This window comes from Manacus vitellinus, unplaced genomic scaffold (genome assembly GCF_001715985.3).
Source record: "Manacus vitellinus isolate BGI_N305 unplaced genomic scaffold, ASM171598v3 scaffold_13_pilon, whole genome shotgun sequence".
In the NCBI taxonomy this organism is placed as follows: domain Eukaryota; kingdom Metazoa; phylum Chordata; class Aves; order Passeriformes; family Pipridae; genus Manacus; species Manacus vitellinus.
The window spans coordinates 3,483,020-3,500,559 of NW_021938999.1; the positions used below are offsets into that span (position 1 = coordinate 3,483,020).

The 17,540-nt window shown below is 37.8% G+C and overlaps 1 protein-coding gene across 3 annotated transcripts in view; it reads right to left on the minus strand.

Moving 5' to 3' along the window:
• Positions 1-17,540, minus strand: part of GRM8 (glutamate metabotropic receptor 8) — a 330,760-nt gene that overhangs the window by 310,967 nt on the left and 2,253 nt on the right. For all 3 annotated transcript variants that reach the window (XM_008926587.3, XM_018067986.2, XM_018067984.2), the window contains exon 2: positions 11,793-12,637. In XM_008926587.3, coding sequence (XP_008924835.1) covers positions 11,793-12,302 — 510 coding nt within the window. In that variant the 5' untranslated portion in view covers positions 12,303-12,637. The remainder of the gene's footprint in view (positions 1-11,792; positions 12,638-17,540) is intronic.

Here is a 17,540-nt window from a genome sequence, read left to right on the forward strand (position 1 = left end):
TTGGGACATGAAAGTCTCTCCTGCTGAAGCTGTTCATGTTTTCACAAACAATTAAACTTCCATTGGACCCACCTGAGAGTAATTCACTGCATAGTCCAGTATTTAGCAAGGAACGGGAATAGCTAAGTTCAAATCATTACTCTAACGAACATTTAATGAATTGTAGCATGGATGAAATAAAATGTTCCCATTGTGCAAGCTTATCAGCAGTGAATAGACAGCATCTGGCAACAGCAGTGTTAATGTGCATACAGCTGTTCAGAGGTAGAAAAGTGGGCAAGAGTTTTCAGGAAGATGCGCAATTACAGGCCTGTTTTGACAAACAGTTCTGATATTGGAGACCTCCAGGGAAAGTCCTGCACACAGGAGACTGGTGAGATAAGACCTGTTCTGACAGAAAGAAAACTCACAGGGTGGAAGTTCAGCACATACAGAGTGCCCGGCATTCCTGTTTCTGCAGAGCTCTCACCCCGTGTGACCAGAGCTCTTAATTTTACTGTAAAGCAGTCTTGTCTGTTGCTGTGGGGACGAGAGTTGAACTGTCCCATCTCCTAAGCTATATTTGATACCCTTCTCTGAATCCAAAAGAAAGAATTTGCCCAAGAGCCTTGTGTAAGCCATGTGTAAACACAGTTTGGTAACAGGGGCACCAGCACTTAATGCATGATACCCAAGACTGTAATTTCAAACCTATCACTTGTATTTTACACTATGAAATTTCCAAAATAGAAATAAAACATTTTGTTTTACATGAAATATGAGTTATCATTTAACACAAAAGAGAATATTGTGGAAAGCTTTCCTCAACAAAATAAAACAAAAACAAAACAACAACAAAAAATTTTTTTTAAAAAAGCACCATCAAATAAAGCAACCCCTAAGTTCCACTTCCACTTCTACATGATCATTTTGGTTAAGAATAAAATGAATGTTTATTTTCAGTTTAGCTGTCAAACTGACTAATTATTTGCACACCCTAGCTCACAATGTTGCATTCATACCTTGGATATATTAAAAACAACTGAAAAGGAGGATATTTAACATAGGAATCAGCTTTTCTCTTAGTTCCTGATCCACTCCTGATAAATAGATGAGGTAGCTAATTACCACACATCTGACAGAAGTTGCACTATTCTTAGGGACTTTTACTCAATTTAAAGATAAGTAAAAAAACTTCTAATGAAATCAACATGAAAAATTAAACAAACAAAAAAATGGTTCCTAAGACACCAAGAAATAAACTGTATAATTGCCAGCTAGCAAGTCTGTTACAAAACTAATTTTACTGTCTCTCTTCTCAAGCATTTAAGAACAAAACAAATCCACTCAGTTAAGTAGAACATACATTTGCACACACACCTATCCTAATTTTTTTCATCCTGCACTACTTAATTTTTTTGCTTTGGCATAACAATTACAGACATTCATTTTTTCCCAATTACTCTAATATAGATTGCAGGTATAAATTTTAACAATATTAATTTTGTTGGGCAATAATCCAAATACTTTTTCCTGATTCTGTGGCTCTCTTTGACTGTCTTGGTTTCCTAAGGGGAAATCAGCCTCTGATTACAGGTCAGGCAGGCTTCACCACTTGCTCCTGAGACCTATGACTTGCATATTTAAATCATACTGTGAGTTGGATAATCTCCTTTCATAGCAAAACCCAGGGGAGAGAACTATGTAAGAGGATACAAGAAATCCCTCATTAAGAACTAGCTATCTGAAGTACTTATATGCCCCCACCCCTTACTCTTATATCTGATTATCAAGGAGCCTTTATATTCACAAATCCCTTCAGCCACAGAAGTGCTCTAACCAGGGAAGTAGGGGCGGGGGATCCTGGTCATCAGTCCTCCAGGGCCACTGGGCACCCAACTCCACGGGCATCAGCCACCAGGCTGAATATTCACTGCTGCGTGACTTGCCCAAGGTCACAGAGAAAATCTATGCTGAGGCAAGACAAAGGATGTAAGGCTTCAACGGGCACTAGCACACAGCAATGGAAGTCTGTCACACTTAGACAAAGCTTTGCAACTTGCCATTGAGCCAAGTGATTATGTGATCCATACCAAAAATACCCTGCATTTTCGTCAGCTTTTTACATCTTTACTCTCATTCTCTTCTGCTCACCAGAATCAAACATTATTTGATGCATATGCAAAGACACAGTAAAATAGATATAACGAAATGGTGAATCTTCATTCCTGAAGCACAAGTTCTTTGCTATTCAGCCTAAAAATAGAAAAGAGAAAAAAGAAACACAAGCTTTGAAACTTGGCAGGAATGGCAGGAAATCATACCTTGAGTCACAGGGCACTCTCAGCATCTGTTCCAACTGCAAGCTTTTCATGCTCCCATATACAGCACAGTTACCTTCCCATCTTATTCCAGTCTCCAAAACTAGCCCTAAAGATATTATTTTTTCTCTGCAGTCTCAAATGCCTTACACATCCAGTTTCCAAAATGCTATTCAATCAGTACTGGAGATGTGAACCTTCTCATAGATGAGGAGTTTTTGCTGTTCAGGTGATATTTGGCAGAACAGTTCCCAGTGGGCTGAAACAACAGCTCTGACTGCACTTAGGATTTGCAAGTGGAAGTGTTTAAAACATGCACAAAATAATGCTTGTTAATAAGAGAAATGTTTAAAACTTTCTAAGGGCATCATCAAATCCTGTCCAACAAAGAAGACATAAACACATTATTTTTCTTTTATGTTTTGTGCTTTTCAATAGCTTTAACTTTCATTACAAACATTTCAGTTCTGCCTGAACTGAGCACAAAGAGAATCAGCTCTCTAATCCTCAGGACAATACGTGTTTTCTTCACACTTTGGAAAGCAAATATAGCAGCTGGTAACTTTTAAATCCTGTGCTTTGTTATGCAAAGAATTGTAAACAGAATCATCAAAGTTAGGAGAGGAAAACACTGGCTACTTTGCCTAGAAAATTTCCCTACTGATACATAAATGTATATTTTTGTACTTCTATCCAACCTAATTTTCAGAAAGCTATGAAGTAGGAAATTTGGCATTTTTCTCATAATACGCAACTGGATGAAACTTTAGACAACATATAACAGGGTACTTCTCGGCAGTATTTTTTCCTAATAGTCAACCCATATTTTCATTCCTGAAACAATATCCTACCTCTAGCTATATATGTCTGTGCTCTACTAACTCCTCTTTATGAGTAGAATTTGAAGTGTTAGGTTCGTAGTGTAGCCAGCCCTTTCTTCAGCTCATTTTTCGGGCTTTATTTTTGGAAGTGTCAGGCCTAAACAACTATTGCAGGATTCACAGGCTCTCTGAAATGTTTCTCTAGTGAATAGCCTAAGTACAACTGTCATGATAAGTTTTCACTAATATCTTAATATTCACAGTACTTTGCAAACAAAAACCAAAGAAAATTTATCTGAATAAGAGTAACCATCACTGTAGGGGATCAATGTTACCACGATGCAATGGAGTTGCTTGAAGAAATTGTGCCCTGCCTGGAAGAAGATTGTGATGGCATTTTAAATGTGACAGAGCCGCTATCAAAGTAAAAATCTAAGGGAAGTTGTTGAGCACTTTTCATAGAATGATACCCAAAATGGACTATCATCCTTTTTCTAGTTTTCAACTTGTAGAAGAACCATGTGCATAAATGCACGAGTGAAGAAGGAATGAAGATTCAGATTCAGCCTCTACAAATACTACTGCTATGTAACTAAATGCTGGAGGCATCTTCTGTGAAAGAACATAAGCCAAAACTCAAAAGATGAATTATTCCAGCTCAGAGAAGTCAGTTTTGCTCCTGTCCCACAGTCTCAAGCTGTAAAAGAGATACAGTAGAAAGAGGGATCTCACAATACCATGGCATATCTCAGCATTGCTATCAGGAATAGTTTATGTCGGAGAAGAGTTAGAGCCCAGGATTTATCTGAAGTGCCAGACAAGAAATCCTACAGTGAGGTAAAAAACAGAAAGACTCTTGTCCCTTTAGGGCTCAATCTTTCAACAAGCAGTTCCTTTATTTCCTGTTATCCCACCAGATAAGTCCCTCTCCTAAGCTGTCCAGTTTCCAGCTCTTCCTCCTGCTGACCTGCTCATCCTCACAACCTACAGAAACCGAGATCCAGTCAGAGTCTTGTTTATTCAGTACGTCTGAAAAAAATTTTCTTTGGACACTATAGAATGAAATAGTCACTTGAAAAATACTGGGAACAGTGGCCAAAAAGTAGCTTGTCTGAAGATAACGAGAGAGAAATAGAGCAGGTGTGAAAAGGAAGAGAAAAGGAGATGAGTAAGATTCCTTCCAAAGAAAAGTGAGAAAGGGTTTAAGAAACTGGTACCACCCTTACAGGGGTTTAAGATTTTATAAAGCCACCTATCACTTTCCTCCAGGGCTTCCAAAGCCTTCCAGCGAGAAGAGACTCTGTCTGGTGCAAGTGCAAGCATGGATCAACGCATAAACTTTCTTCAAACATGAAAGATTCATCAACACTCATAGCCTGATCCAGTCCCCTTCTGAAAGCATTTTATTCTCTCTATTGAGGGCACAGACAGCCAAGGGCCAACAGCCTCCTAATTTAAGGCCTCACTTAAATGCTTAATTGTCCTGTCAGAAGGATAGGAGACATAATATCTTGCTGGGAGCATATGTATATTCCAGCCCAGAGGAGCATATTGCTCTTGGCTGTTTAATTCATTCCTGTGGAATTAGTGTCCCTCAGTAAGACTTTTGTTTGGATGACTACTTTTCTCTGATAAATGCTAGCAAACACAAAGATATATATTTAAGTACTGTAAACCAGTTTAATCCTAAAAGCACAATATGCTTTAGGGAAAATAATGAAAATAGAAATACACAAATCCCCAAAATCTACCACTTGGCTGTAACAAAATAGTGCCTGGTTTCTGATGACAGTCAGAAACCAGGACTATTCATATTGCCTTGTACTCTCACTGTACTGAAAAAATTAAACACTAAGAGAAAGGGTCGACTTAATTTAGTTCTCATTGTGGCTAATACAACTAACATTGCTGTACAAAAGCACTGAAACAGCATCAATGATCCTTGCAGTGTTTTGGCTTCCCTTCAGCGTGACATAGGAGCAGAGGAGCTCTGTCCCAAGAAATCAGCAGCAATGTCTACACTGGTTAATCACATCATTTCAGAGCACATCTCTCAGCAACAGCTCAGCTGCCTCCACTGTCAGACTGTCAGGACAGTCCATAACTCGGTCATGACCTGTGCCAGCCAAGTCTTAGAATTTCCCGACAGGCTTCAGAAGTCAGCATGGGTCAGGAATCATTCCCCTCTGGTAATTTCCATGAAGGCCCATGATTTGGAGGAATAAAGGAGTGTATGATGTGGGTATGGATTTTCTGTGTCAGCTGGCCTTGGTGCCAGGTGCCAGACAACTATGCCAGGCACATTTTGTTTACTGGCAGACAAAGTGCCTCCTATTAACACAAGATCTTTAAAAAACCTCACTGCAGAATTTGTGTTTCTGTGGATAAGTGAGCTCCTGTTGAACTGCTAGGCTCCTCTCAGCCTTTTGCTCTTCTCACTTGTGAAATTATGACTGATATCTGTATTACTACAGGTATTATTTAACAAATAATTCAGGGACATCTGTCATATACAAACAACCCTAATATAGTGGTAGGAACTCAGAAAAACTTCATCCATGAAAGGATAAAACAATTTTCTCTGCATATGCAGTTTCCTTCATGTGAGGGAAAGAAGCCCTCAGGGAAGTAGAAATAAAATCACACTGTTGGTCTTTCATAGGTACACTCTCTTTGTAAGGTGCTCATGTACTGTGCCTATGGAATGATGTAAAAATCTCAACATTTTAGACAGCTTCAGCATGCTTACAAAAGGAGGGGAGACATCTCAAACATTTAAAAAACGTTAATCAAGCTTCCAATTGTTCCTTTGAAATCCTTAAACACAAGCAAATCAAAATGACAAAAGAGAAGCACAAAAAGGTCAAGAGATTCGCCTCAAGCCTTATAGCAAATGAATTACAAATACAGAAAATAACACAGAAAACCAGATTGCCCCTTTGCTCTAACCATTGGTATAGCTTCATCTAGGAATGTTAGAAGACCAAAATTATTAAATCTTTAGAGGAATAGTTAAGGAACTAATATATTGTAAAATACTAAATGAATGCATCAAGTTGCTTTTGTACTCCCTTGCCTCAAACAGCGTATCACAAATAAAAGTTGATGCTAATCAGTGCTAGCAGTTTTCACAGAATCTGAAAACCTATTATTTCCTCTGGCTGTAAATAAAAAATTTGGCAACTGTTTAATTATTGACACTAGCAAAGTGTCTCTCGTACCTATAATTTTATCTTGGTGTTGACCTGGCATTTGCCTCTCTCAACCACAAAACATTTAACCTAGTGCTGACAGAAGAATCATGGTTGAGTTAAAAGGGGTTTTTTGCATAACCAAGTGTCTACGGTCATGGAAATATAAAGAAATATTAATGTATCTTCTATGTAAAAGAAGTTCAATTATAAAAAAAAAAAAAGGAAAAGAAAGAAATTATAATAAAGGTATTTTCCAGCCAACAAGACAAGATGCTCAGGCACTAAAGAGATATGTGATTGTACTAAGTGCTACAAAAAAACACTGTAAAATTGAATGGGACATATTGGCAATGGGTTCCTTTTATAATTAAAAATTATTCAAGTACAAATATTATCTAGAGCAAAGGTAAAATAAATCTGTTCATCCTAAGAGCTGATTTCAAAATGTTTCAGTAGTCTTCTCCCTAACAGCAATTTTGCTTCACACTTCACACAAAATTTTCCACATATGTTTTAATCACCAGGAAAAAAATTGTCCTATTTCGAATTTCAAATGCCATGCAGCAGCAAATGTTATTGACACATGTAGCATGACACGGTGAACAGAAAATGGATATATTCCAATCAGTGTAGCACATTTTTTTATTAATGAACGCCAGTATGTTGTGTAAAATTCTTGAACTCCTTCTTCACTTCATTAAAGTATATGATAAAGCTTTTCCATTATGGAAAGACCCTGCAATAAGACATGGAACAGACTGACTTCTGCATCTCCCTAGAGCCTCTGAAGTCTGTAATGCTCATTAGGTGCAAATATTTCCATAGATATAGAGACAGGATCAGGATCTGTGTATGGCTCAGGTTGCCTCACAAAAATATGTTTGTGATCTCTGAAATTATGTGGTAAGATGTTATTACCTTTTATTTGCATCATATTCCTTTCAAACCTGAGATGCACTCCATTGCCACAATTTAAATACGTAGCCCTGCATTTATGAAGTTCAGTGAGGTTAGCCTCTGTACAATGGTAATGCCCTCATTTCTGGGAGGCCTGTCTGCTGCTTCATACAGGTCTAGAACACAAGGCAGCAAAAGTGCCAAATGGCGGCCAAATATAAAAAGACCTGCAACTAAGCATAAAAATAGCATCATCCAGGTACAGCCCTGGTAACTGTGCAAAGCTGCCAGCCAAAGATCCAAAATGAGGCAAGGAAACAATCAAAGAAAATAAACAAAATGCTGGTTGAACTAATATATTCCCTTCTAGATTTACTGAAAGAAACTATCCCTTGCATTTTGGATGGTTGCCATAAAGTTGAAAGAGTAACTCCATAATGTCATTTGTACTTGTACTGCTGAAGAAGTAAATGTGTATGAAATGTATAAGGCAAATGTGAATGCAGTGAGTATTAGTCCCATCAGACAGCAGCTATTAAAGTGGGTTACAGCGGTGCAGCAAGAAGGGAATTTGACCAAAAAGAGGAAATAAGTAATTTAGCCTTATGGAAAAGAGGAGAAAACAGAAGACAAGTCAAGGCAAGGCAAAGCGAAGCAAGGAAAAGAATAAAACTCTTGATGAATATTTTAGTTTTGTACACATGCATATAAATATGTACGTAAAACCTTAAGACAACAATCCACCAAGCATACTGTCCACCCCTCTCAGTTTGCATGCAAACCAACATCTCTAGGCTGCTCCTAGTGTGACACTGGTTAGAAGATGTGTGAAGGTGACTGATGGAGTGTACCAAGGAGTTCAGAAATAGTATGAGGTTTTTAGATATGAGGACACTAGCATAAACAAATGTCTATCTTTTTCCAGCTGATTTTAACCATTGACATGAGTTATTCAGACATCAAACAAGTAGAAGCTTTGAATACAGGGAACATAATACATGAATTGAGCTGGGTTAAAGAGTCTCTTGTTTCCTCCATGCCAAGTTTTGGGGAGTGGGAAGCAGCCAAGATGCTTGTAAGCGTCACACTTATAAGATGAAGAATACCACCTAGTCACGCCTGAGCACCCTACAGAAAACCAGAATTTCAGTAAAATAAATATAAGGAAGGATATAAGAGTAATATTTTGACAGATTGAATTAGTAGAAAGGTTGTCTTTGTGACTGTGAAAGCTACCCAGAGATAGCCAGATCCTGAATAGATTCTGTCAGCCTCTGGCCTCTTGTCTCTATTTGCCATGTGAAGCAGCCCACTCCTGATGTTCACTGACAAAAAGAACTTAAAATTCAAGAGGGCACAATCTGTCCTGAGATCCCTGATTAACTGGTTAAGTGGGTAGTGGCTGTGTTACTACCTAGCATAGTCTTCTGCTTGCCTTTCTTCCACTGTATTTGCAGCAAGACTAGCTCCAAGTTCTGAAAATTTAATAAGCAACTTTTTTTACCAAGTACCAGAGTCAAACAAGATGAAAAACCACCACCTTTTGATAATCAAGGCATAACAGCAATTAATTCCATAATCCAGTGTTTTCTGTGTGTAAAGTGCCTCTGAAAGGTCTAAAACCACCAAGAGGTGAAACTTAGTCTGTCGAAATTTGGACCTTACTGTTTTGTATCTAGTAACAGTAAGACTTACAGAAAATCACCTGCTAAGCAGCAGTGTACGTCAGAATTCACAAAAGGAGAAAAGAGAGAGAAGAGTTCAAGGCAAGCCATTTGATCAGGAAAAAAGTCTATAGATCAAGGTTGTTTTCTGTGGTGGCCTCCCTCCCCTCTTCTCATGAAAACACTTAGATAAAAGAATACCATGACTATCAATCAGTTTATGCTATCCACAAGATCATCTGATAGGACTATTGACCTGTATGTTTTCTGTTGTAAAATCAATAAAAGAAAGGAAAAAAATGGCAAGAAAAAGAAAAATAGCAGCATAAAAATTCAAGCTGCTGAGCATAGTATTTCTCAGTATATCTTTGTGTATTCACATTGAATGATATAATATACTTTGCATAATTTCATCAGATTAAAATTTCACTGGATAATAGCGTTCTCAAAAAATATGTAGCCCTGACATTCAGGAACTTCAGAGTAGGTATTAAAGCACTACTGAGCTTCCAATTACAGGTTCAACTTGCTAAATAGAACTGTTAGACAGAAATATGGATAAATCACACTCATTCTGGATATAATGGAAACAGGCATTTGCATGACGGTGATCACTGACTTTATGAAAGTACAGACACTTATACCAGCTGAGTGACCAGCCTTGACATATCTTGATATATGGGGTAAGTAATGCCTGGAGCCTTTGTGAGCATGGACCAAGGTCCAGGTCCTCAGCTACAGAGCTGTGCAGATGCACCAGCTGAGAATTTCAGCCTATGTCTTTGGTCTGAGTACAACCCAAACTGGATTATCCATCTGTATTTCTGGCAAATGACCCTTAATTTCCTAATCCTCTTGACGATAACCATTGTGAATGGTTTCTATAGCGTTGCTAACCAAGGACCTTATCCAGAAGCCTTTACACATGAAGAGATCCACTTCTGAGAGGAAGGTGTAAAAACAGATTTCAGATGCTGGTCCACCATCAGACATTAAAGGGTATAATTTGACATATTTTTACATTATTAAGAATATTTGTGCAGGATCTATAATTAAAACTAAAAGAGATGTCTCCTCCTTTTGCCAGCAGCTGTGTTACATCAATTAAATGGGTAAATAAGATCTTTCCCCAGAGGGGATATCACATGGCTTTCTATTGATTAAGACTGCAGTAGAATGTTATTTGCAATTTTATTGCATAACGTAAATCAGAAGGTAGCTGTCAAGGTTTCAGAAGACAAATTGCCTCTATCTTAGACAATTCATAGGTCTCTTTCCTTCTTGCTGCTCTTATTTCACAGTTAATGCATGTCTTACAAGGCTTAGTTTCTTAAATCAGCCTACAGAATCGTATTCAACTCAAAACTGGGTGTAAGCCATAGTCTATGTGGCCCTGCATTATAATGGCTCTTAAACTGACCATTCCATCTATCACTACTTCAGAACCATGCATTATTTAATAGGGTAGCACAACTTAAAAAAAGGATGTGAAATAAAAAATAATCACCTCCCACAACATGTATGATTGCTCCCAGGAAAGACAGGTCTCCCCACCAGTCATAACTCCAGAGGTGTTCTCCATGTAGAATGTTTTTTATATCTTAGCTCAATTTTGTGTACCTGATTCTCACATGCAAAATATATGGCTGGAACAAGTCCACTACTCTCAGACCTGTGCAGTAATTGCAGCTGCAGATCATTTTTGAGAATGAAATGAACACCTGACCACAATCCAGCAGACATTTTGCTCCTCCACTGAACTGTAATTCCATCATTATACCCTTTGTGGGAGAGCCAGAGGGAAGAACAAAAATCTCCATTCAAATAACTGAAATACTCTTTGCTGATGTGAGAAACCTTAAAAAAAGAAACCAGTCTTTCTCTACTACTAATCAATCTCTCAGTTACAACAACTACAAAACAAGTGCAACACTTTTCAAAATATATAACAGCAATATTTAACATTACCAGGATCTTCTGCACTAAAGTCAAAGAAATAGTCTTTAGGTAGTGTTTGTTCATTGTAAAGTTGTATGAAATAAGGAAGGGTTTCTGAATGGATGGAAGGAACAGTAGATGGTGGGACAGTAATAGATTCAGACAAAAGTTACAGTCGTTCTGTATACAGAAAAAAGTGCTCAACTTACCATCGTCTGTTTGCCATTGCATAGGATTAAAAATTAAATATCTGTTGCCTGATTTCTTCCATCCAAGTTGATTGATTAGAATGTGTTCATCTTCCTATCTAACTCAGCAAATTTAAAAGTGGCAGGCTTACTTTTCCATTATTTAGAATGTCTGAGCTTAATAAAGTGCATGGAAGGAAATGTCAGAACTGTTGCCTAAAAATTATCACTTACAAGGTGATAATAAAGTCTGGAAAAAAAATATCACCTTTTAAAAAATATGGAGGAGGTTAAGATTTCAAGGAAATCAAAGGTATTATTACAGTACACTTCATTTGGCTAGACATTGCACATCAATAGTACCAGATTACTACTGGCATATCTTTCTAGGTAAGGAAATTATCTGATCCTCCAACAAATGTATTTGTGTTAAAATCTTATATTTCATTCTCCCAGAAATTTGAGAATCAATCCCAACATAGTCTTGATGAGCATAAATGCTCAATATGGAGCAAATGTGAGTAGTAAAAGAATAAGGATACAAATCCCTAAAGAGTTAAAATGAGCTTTGGTTGCCTAGAACTCCAAATAAATATTCGAGACCTTAAAATAGGGTCTGCAAACATTGCTTTGGAGTATTTTTCCCCTCTTTGCTTTGAAAGGGCAAACCAGCCATTTCAGATTTCTGAATGTGGTAGAGTTCTTTCTTTTATGAAGGTAACACAACACAACCAGCTCACTTACTTAATTTTTCTTGAAATTTACAAGAAAGATAGAAAATGTTCCTTACCTTAAAAAGTCTTAAAATATTTGCGACCATAATGGACACAGAACTTGCTGCAGCACCTATCACACCTGATATCTTGTCTGGCTTAGTGAAAATAGGTGGGTCACCGTTTGCACACTTCACGTCTGAACCATCTTTTTCTATCAATGCTTGCACAAATGTTAAGGACTGCTCCAATGCATAAGTGTCCCTGGAACATGTATCAAGGATCCGAACACCTAAGGTGATATTGGCAAGAAGATCAGGGTCTTTATTAATCTGATCAACTGCATACAGCATTGCCTCTAGTCTGTGGATCCCCTTCTCCTTCTTGAGCTCCCCACAAGGCACCCCTCTTTCCCCTTTTGCATGAACAGGGAACAGTCCTCCCAAGATGATGTCCCCATCCAGTCGGATGGAGTGGGCATATTCCTGGCCATGAGTTCTTTGCATCAGAGTGAGTATCCAGTAGAATTTGGCTGTTAACAGGAAGAAACAATGGCAGGAAACCAATCGTTTCCTTTCGTATACCATTTTCTCTGAAGACGTTGTTGCTATCCAGTATCCAGATTTTCTTCTTGCTAAAGAACGAGGCTGACCATTTGAAGCTGCACTTTCTGGAGGCTACCATCAGTGCCCAATAAGTAATATAGAACCATGCGGTAGGTAGGTAGAAAAAGGATCTCAGCAGAAGTACATAAAATGTGATTTACAAAAGATGTCCACTGATGTAACTGGTTGACCAGCTTTTCTGAGATGTGGTTTTCAGTTGCTCTTAATTGACTGCGTAGGGTAGTATGTCTGGTCCTGATGCTAAAAGGAAGTCAGTAGCTTATGTCCTTGTATTTTGCCCTACAGCTGAGGTACTTCTGAAAAAAAGAAAAAAAACAAACAGTGAGAAAGACCATTTAGTTCAGCAGTTTTATACCTGTCACACAGTGTATTTACTTTTGAATAGAAGTTACATTGCCTAGGTTTCACTTTCCATATTCTTTAAGTGAGCAATTCTTGGCCTTCAGTGAATTTGAACACCTGGCTGCACAGTACTACAAGCCAGGAAATTGATGATGCCAGCAGAGCAACAGCCGAATCAGGGGAACTAAACTTAGCTTGGTGTTCAGATTCTGAACAGTAGTTCGTATTTACCTTCATGTTGCATGATATTCAGAAACAGACTTGCTCCATAACACATTGTATTTTCTGTCTTGCTGTATCATTCTATTCCAGCCTACAAAAACGTAGTAACTACTTTTCCTCCTAGAGAGGTCCCGTTTATGACAATGGAGTAATCAGGGCTCCTGAATTTAAGTACACTCTTCAGCCACTGCACAAGCACATTCAAATCATTTGGATGTTAAACTGATTATTTCTCCAGTGGAATTCTCTTGCAGGGGGCTAACTACATATCTAAATCTCCTTCAAGATAGTTTCAAACACTCAATTATTTTCATGAAAAGGTAGCCGATTTCTTAAGCAAAAGGAGCACAACATATTGTGTTAGGAAACCAGCTGAACAACTAGTACTCCCTTTCTGACATTTTACTTTAGCTGAGGTCCAACATTAACAAGGTCTCTGCTTGCATTTGGACCACATTAAATAGGAACAATGTTGTGCCTGCACTGATATTTGGAGAAGTCTCAGTGATTTTAACAAGATCAGGATTTCAGCCTACATATCTAAACACCTGACTGACTGTTATATCTCCAAATTGCCCACACTTTAATTCTCAAAGGAAAGTATTTATTTATTTCAATATTTAACAAGATTACACATGTCTGAATAAATTTTTAAAGCTCTGAGGAGAAGAAAGAATTAATTTTACTTGATACTAGGTAGGCACCTGTGGGCAACTGTGTCTGAGGCAGTCTCTCAAGACATCTATTATAGGCTACAGAAAGCAGTGGACAACCTAGGGTGCAATTCGCCTGATCCTTTCCTTTACAAACGTTTTACTTATTATGAAATTGATTACACTGGCCAAGCACCTCCTCACTGCCTGTGCAGAAAATCTGGGCATCAGGCTCAACTGCAGATATGTACTTTGTCCTTAGTGATCTGACTGGTTCCTATCAAAAATAGGAACACAAGAACACAATTACAGACAAAATCAGAAGACAGGTCTATATTGTTTCTCAAAAACATTTTGAATTATCTTCCACAAAATTTTTACATATCATGTGGCAACAAAACTAAAAATGCTCATTGATAATGTTTAAATTTGTAATCCTGTTTTTACATTTATTTTGCTACATGTTTCTCTCCAAATGATAATATTAAGCTCACAAAAGTTGAATCAGAGTTTTTAAATAGCAGCTATTTGAAGACCTGAGAAAAAGTTTCACAATGGAAAGTCTTCTTTTAAATGTGAAGATATATCACTGTGATTTGGTAACAGAACGACTTGAAAATGAAACGTCTTTAATGTGCATGAAAAAAATCACTGCAATTGAGAGCAGCACACAGGACTTTCAGTGCCTCTTAACATTTAGTTTTGCTTGAATTTGGCTCAGGGTTCGATCTAAATGAAACAAAATCTGTGCTGTTTTATGTGATAATCCTATCATTCTCCTTTGGCTCCTTTTGGGAATACAGGTTACAAAGCTGCCTTGGCTACAGCTCCATGAGCCAAACAGACTCAGTCACAAATGGAACAACTTGACTCACACTACCGTGTGGTTTGATCCAGGCCCACAGAATGTTTCTTATATGCTCCACGTTATAGAGAAAAGACCAAACTATTACCTAGCTACAATTGTCTGTTGTTTTGATTGTCTTAGTAGAAAAATCCAATTAAGGGTTCAAAATAGTAAAGAGTAGAAGTTGTATCTACACCTAAAATACGTATGGAGGTAATTTTCTTTACAATTCCACAATGAACAACCAACTCATTAGTCCATGCTTGTATGTACAAACCAGAAAAGGGGCAATTCACAGAGGGAATAAAAAATAAGACTACTCTTATTTAACACTGTATAGAGAACAAGAAAGCACCCCTGAAAAATATTCATGAAGAAAAGAGTTTTTTCTCTTTCTCAGCCACAGGTCAATTCCTTACAGCCAAAGAACGACCAGAAATTAAAGCAAGTGTCAGTCCTTGTGAAAACAAATAGTCATGAATTCAACTATTGCAACCCAAATTCTAACAACAATGGAGAAGATACAGCGAGCCCAAGATCCTCAGTCCAATATTTTATCTAGAACTGGTTGAAAATCAAATGAATTGATAATTAGCATTTTTCAACATTAGAGTCTACATAAGCTCTGCCTCAGCTTGCATGGTTTCCTGAAAAAAAATGTTTCTTTGCTGCAACTGTCCACAGCCTGTCTATAAAACAGAAATAAAATTTTAAAGTGTTCTTTTTAAAAATTTAAGACCTTTTAGTCTTTTTTTATGTTACCTAAGAAATAAAAGCTTCTATTATACTGCCTAATTTATTCATGCCACACTGCTTTTTATATATTGATTAATATTACTTTTTATAGAACATTGCAAGCCTGTGTAGCTAAGCAGAAAGTGTATGATCTAAATTAATTCCATTTTTATCAATGAATTTTAGTGAAAAAGTATGGGCCTCTGGGCTATAAAGCCTGAATGACCTTTTCTCATGTGCAGAGATTTCATTTGAAGTAAAATGTTGTCCTTTTCCAATTGACCATAACAGTTAAAATTAATGCAAATATATTCTTGATTTAGCAGGTTTCCCACTGTAGTAGTTGGTGTTCACTAGAAACATGACTTCAGAGAAGAAATTCATACATTTCCCAAGCATAGTCCAAGAGTAAGTGCACCACAAAGCCTCTCTCCCAGTCATCTTGTAATACATACTTCTCTTCGGTTTAATTCATTAAAAATATCTGGCATTATCAGAACATATTGCTATTTTTAAAGCGATTTCAGCACAAACCTCCACTTGTTCTGCTAGAATATATATGTATTTTTAAACCTAAGGAGGCGGAGTACTGCAAGACAGGGGAGATGGAAACTTCTGCATGTAGTGTCTGGTTCTGAAATTACTTCCTTCATAAAATCATTCAGCTTTATCAGATATTTGGTACTCGGTGTTGGGTATTTTGGTACCACATTGCCAAAGTCAGTGCAAGAATGTGCCCAGACCAGTCACTACTCCAACCACAGACTCATTGCAACTGAGCGACAGGCTCATTGTGGAATTTCTTCATGTTAATGAAAAGGTCTAAATAATGAGCTGAAAGTGAAAGATAAATACTTAAATAAATACAGAAAATGTCTCTATTTTGTTAACAAGGTTCCTGAAAGAGCCATCTTCAGCTGGCTCTGAAGTCTTGGCTGAAAATATATAGAAAGATTCAATATGTTCATCAGGAAATATGTTTTAAAAAATCTCACAATTAAAGGTAACCACAGGAGCAAGGAGTACTCTCTGCAGGATAAGGAGGATGAATATTTTACGATGGATGTTGCCAGACAGACATATCTGAACCCTTCACTGAGGGACAAAATAAGCTATTTAGTGAGAGACAAAAATACTGGAGAAAAAATATTTAAAATTTTGTTTAAGACCACAAAAATTAATTTGTCATTACATTTGAAGCACATTGGATCTGCACTAAAATAAAATAAAATAAAATAAAATAAAATAAAATAAAATAAAATAAAATAAAATAAAATAAAAATTCTGTGAACTAGGATAGGAGGAGTCCTAGGGTGAAAACCCATTCACAAAATATCAGATTGTCCAGTCAATGCAAAACTGATCTGGTTTTAGTGAATGAAAACAAAATAATGGTAACTTTCATTCTTAAGTTCTGAGGAGGAAAGAATAAAGAACAAATGTGACTATTTTGATATTTTACTACTGGTGTGTTACTTCTGAACTACGAAAGAATTATCTTGCTAATGTTCATAACAGTTGCTTCTTTCTCCCATACAACATTCAGTAATGAACAAATAGCTAAATTTCCACGCAGACCAGGTAAAGAGTTGCCACCTGCATACAGTAATCTGACACATATAGAAGATTAATGGGTTTTGCTGACAGCAAAAGGGAATTTGGAAAACCTTTGGCCTTGGCATCACAACTCCTAACTTACAAGAGAATTCTTCACTGATGTAAGTAGTCTTATCAACCTCAGCTTTTCTGTAATGGTTTGCTGTGCCCCTGCCACGGAGGTAACCTTTACACAACAATCAGGACTTCAAGGCAAATCACTCTCAGCATCTCCTTTACAGGAACTATTTCTTCCCTGTGCAGTCTGATGTCTCTCCTCAGTCTGATCAACCCTTTTTCAAATACCCTAGAGCACCCGCCTTTGCATACCCTGCAAATATCCATTTACCAAACAAGCTACCCAGCGAAAATCCAGCACAGTTCCTTCTGCTGGGGTGAAACTAACAGGAGTTTACAATTCATAAAAAAGAAACAGCATCGCATATTTTCCTCTGCCTTTGATTGGACTTAGAGCTGAATGAACCCTATCAATATTAACACCTTTAGAGTTGGTTTCACCTCCGGTCTGGCAAGTGATGATCGAGGAGATTTTCCCAGGCACCCTAGGAGAGCTTTGTCTGTTGTTTTTGCTTTCATTTGACCCTCTTCGCACTAGACTCCCCAGCCGGCACAGTTGGATTCAAAGCAGGCGCTGCTGGCATAGTCCAGTGCTCCGCGTTAAGGGCTCTGCCCTCAGAAACGCAGCCGCCCACCGAAATCGTCCCGGGGCACCCTGCGGGAAAGTCCCCCACTGTGTCCGCGCATGACCCCGGCGGCGGTCCCGGCGAGCGGCCGGGTCCCCCG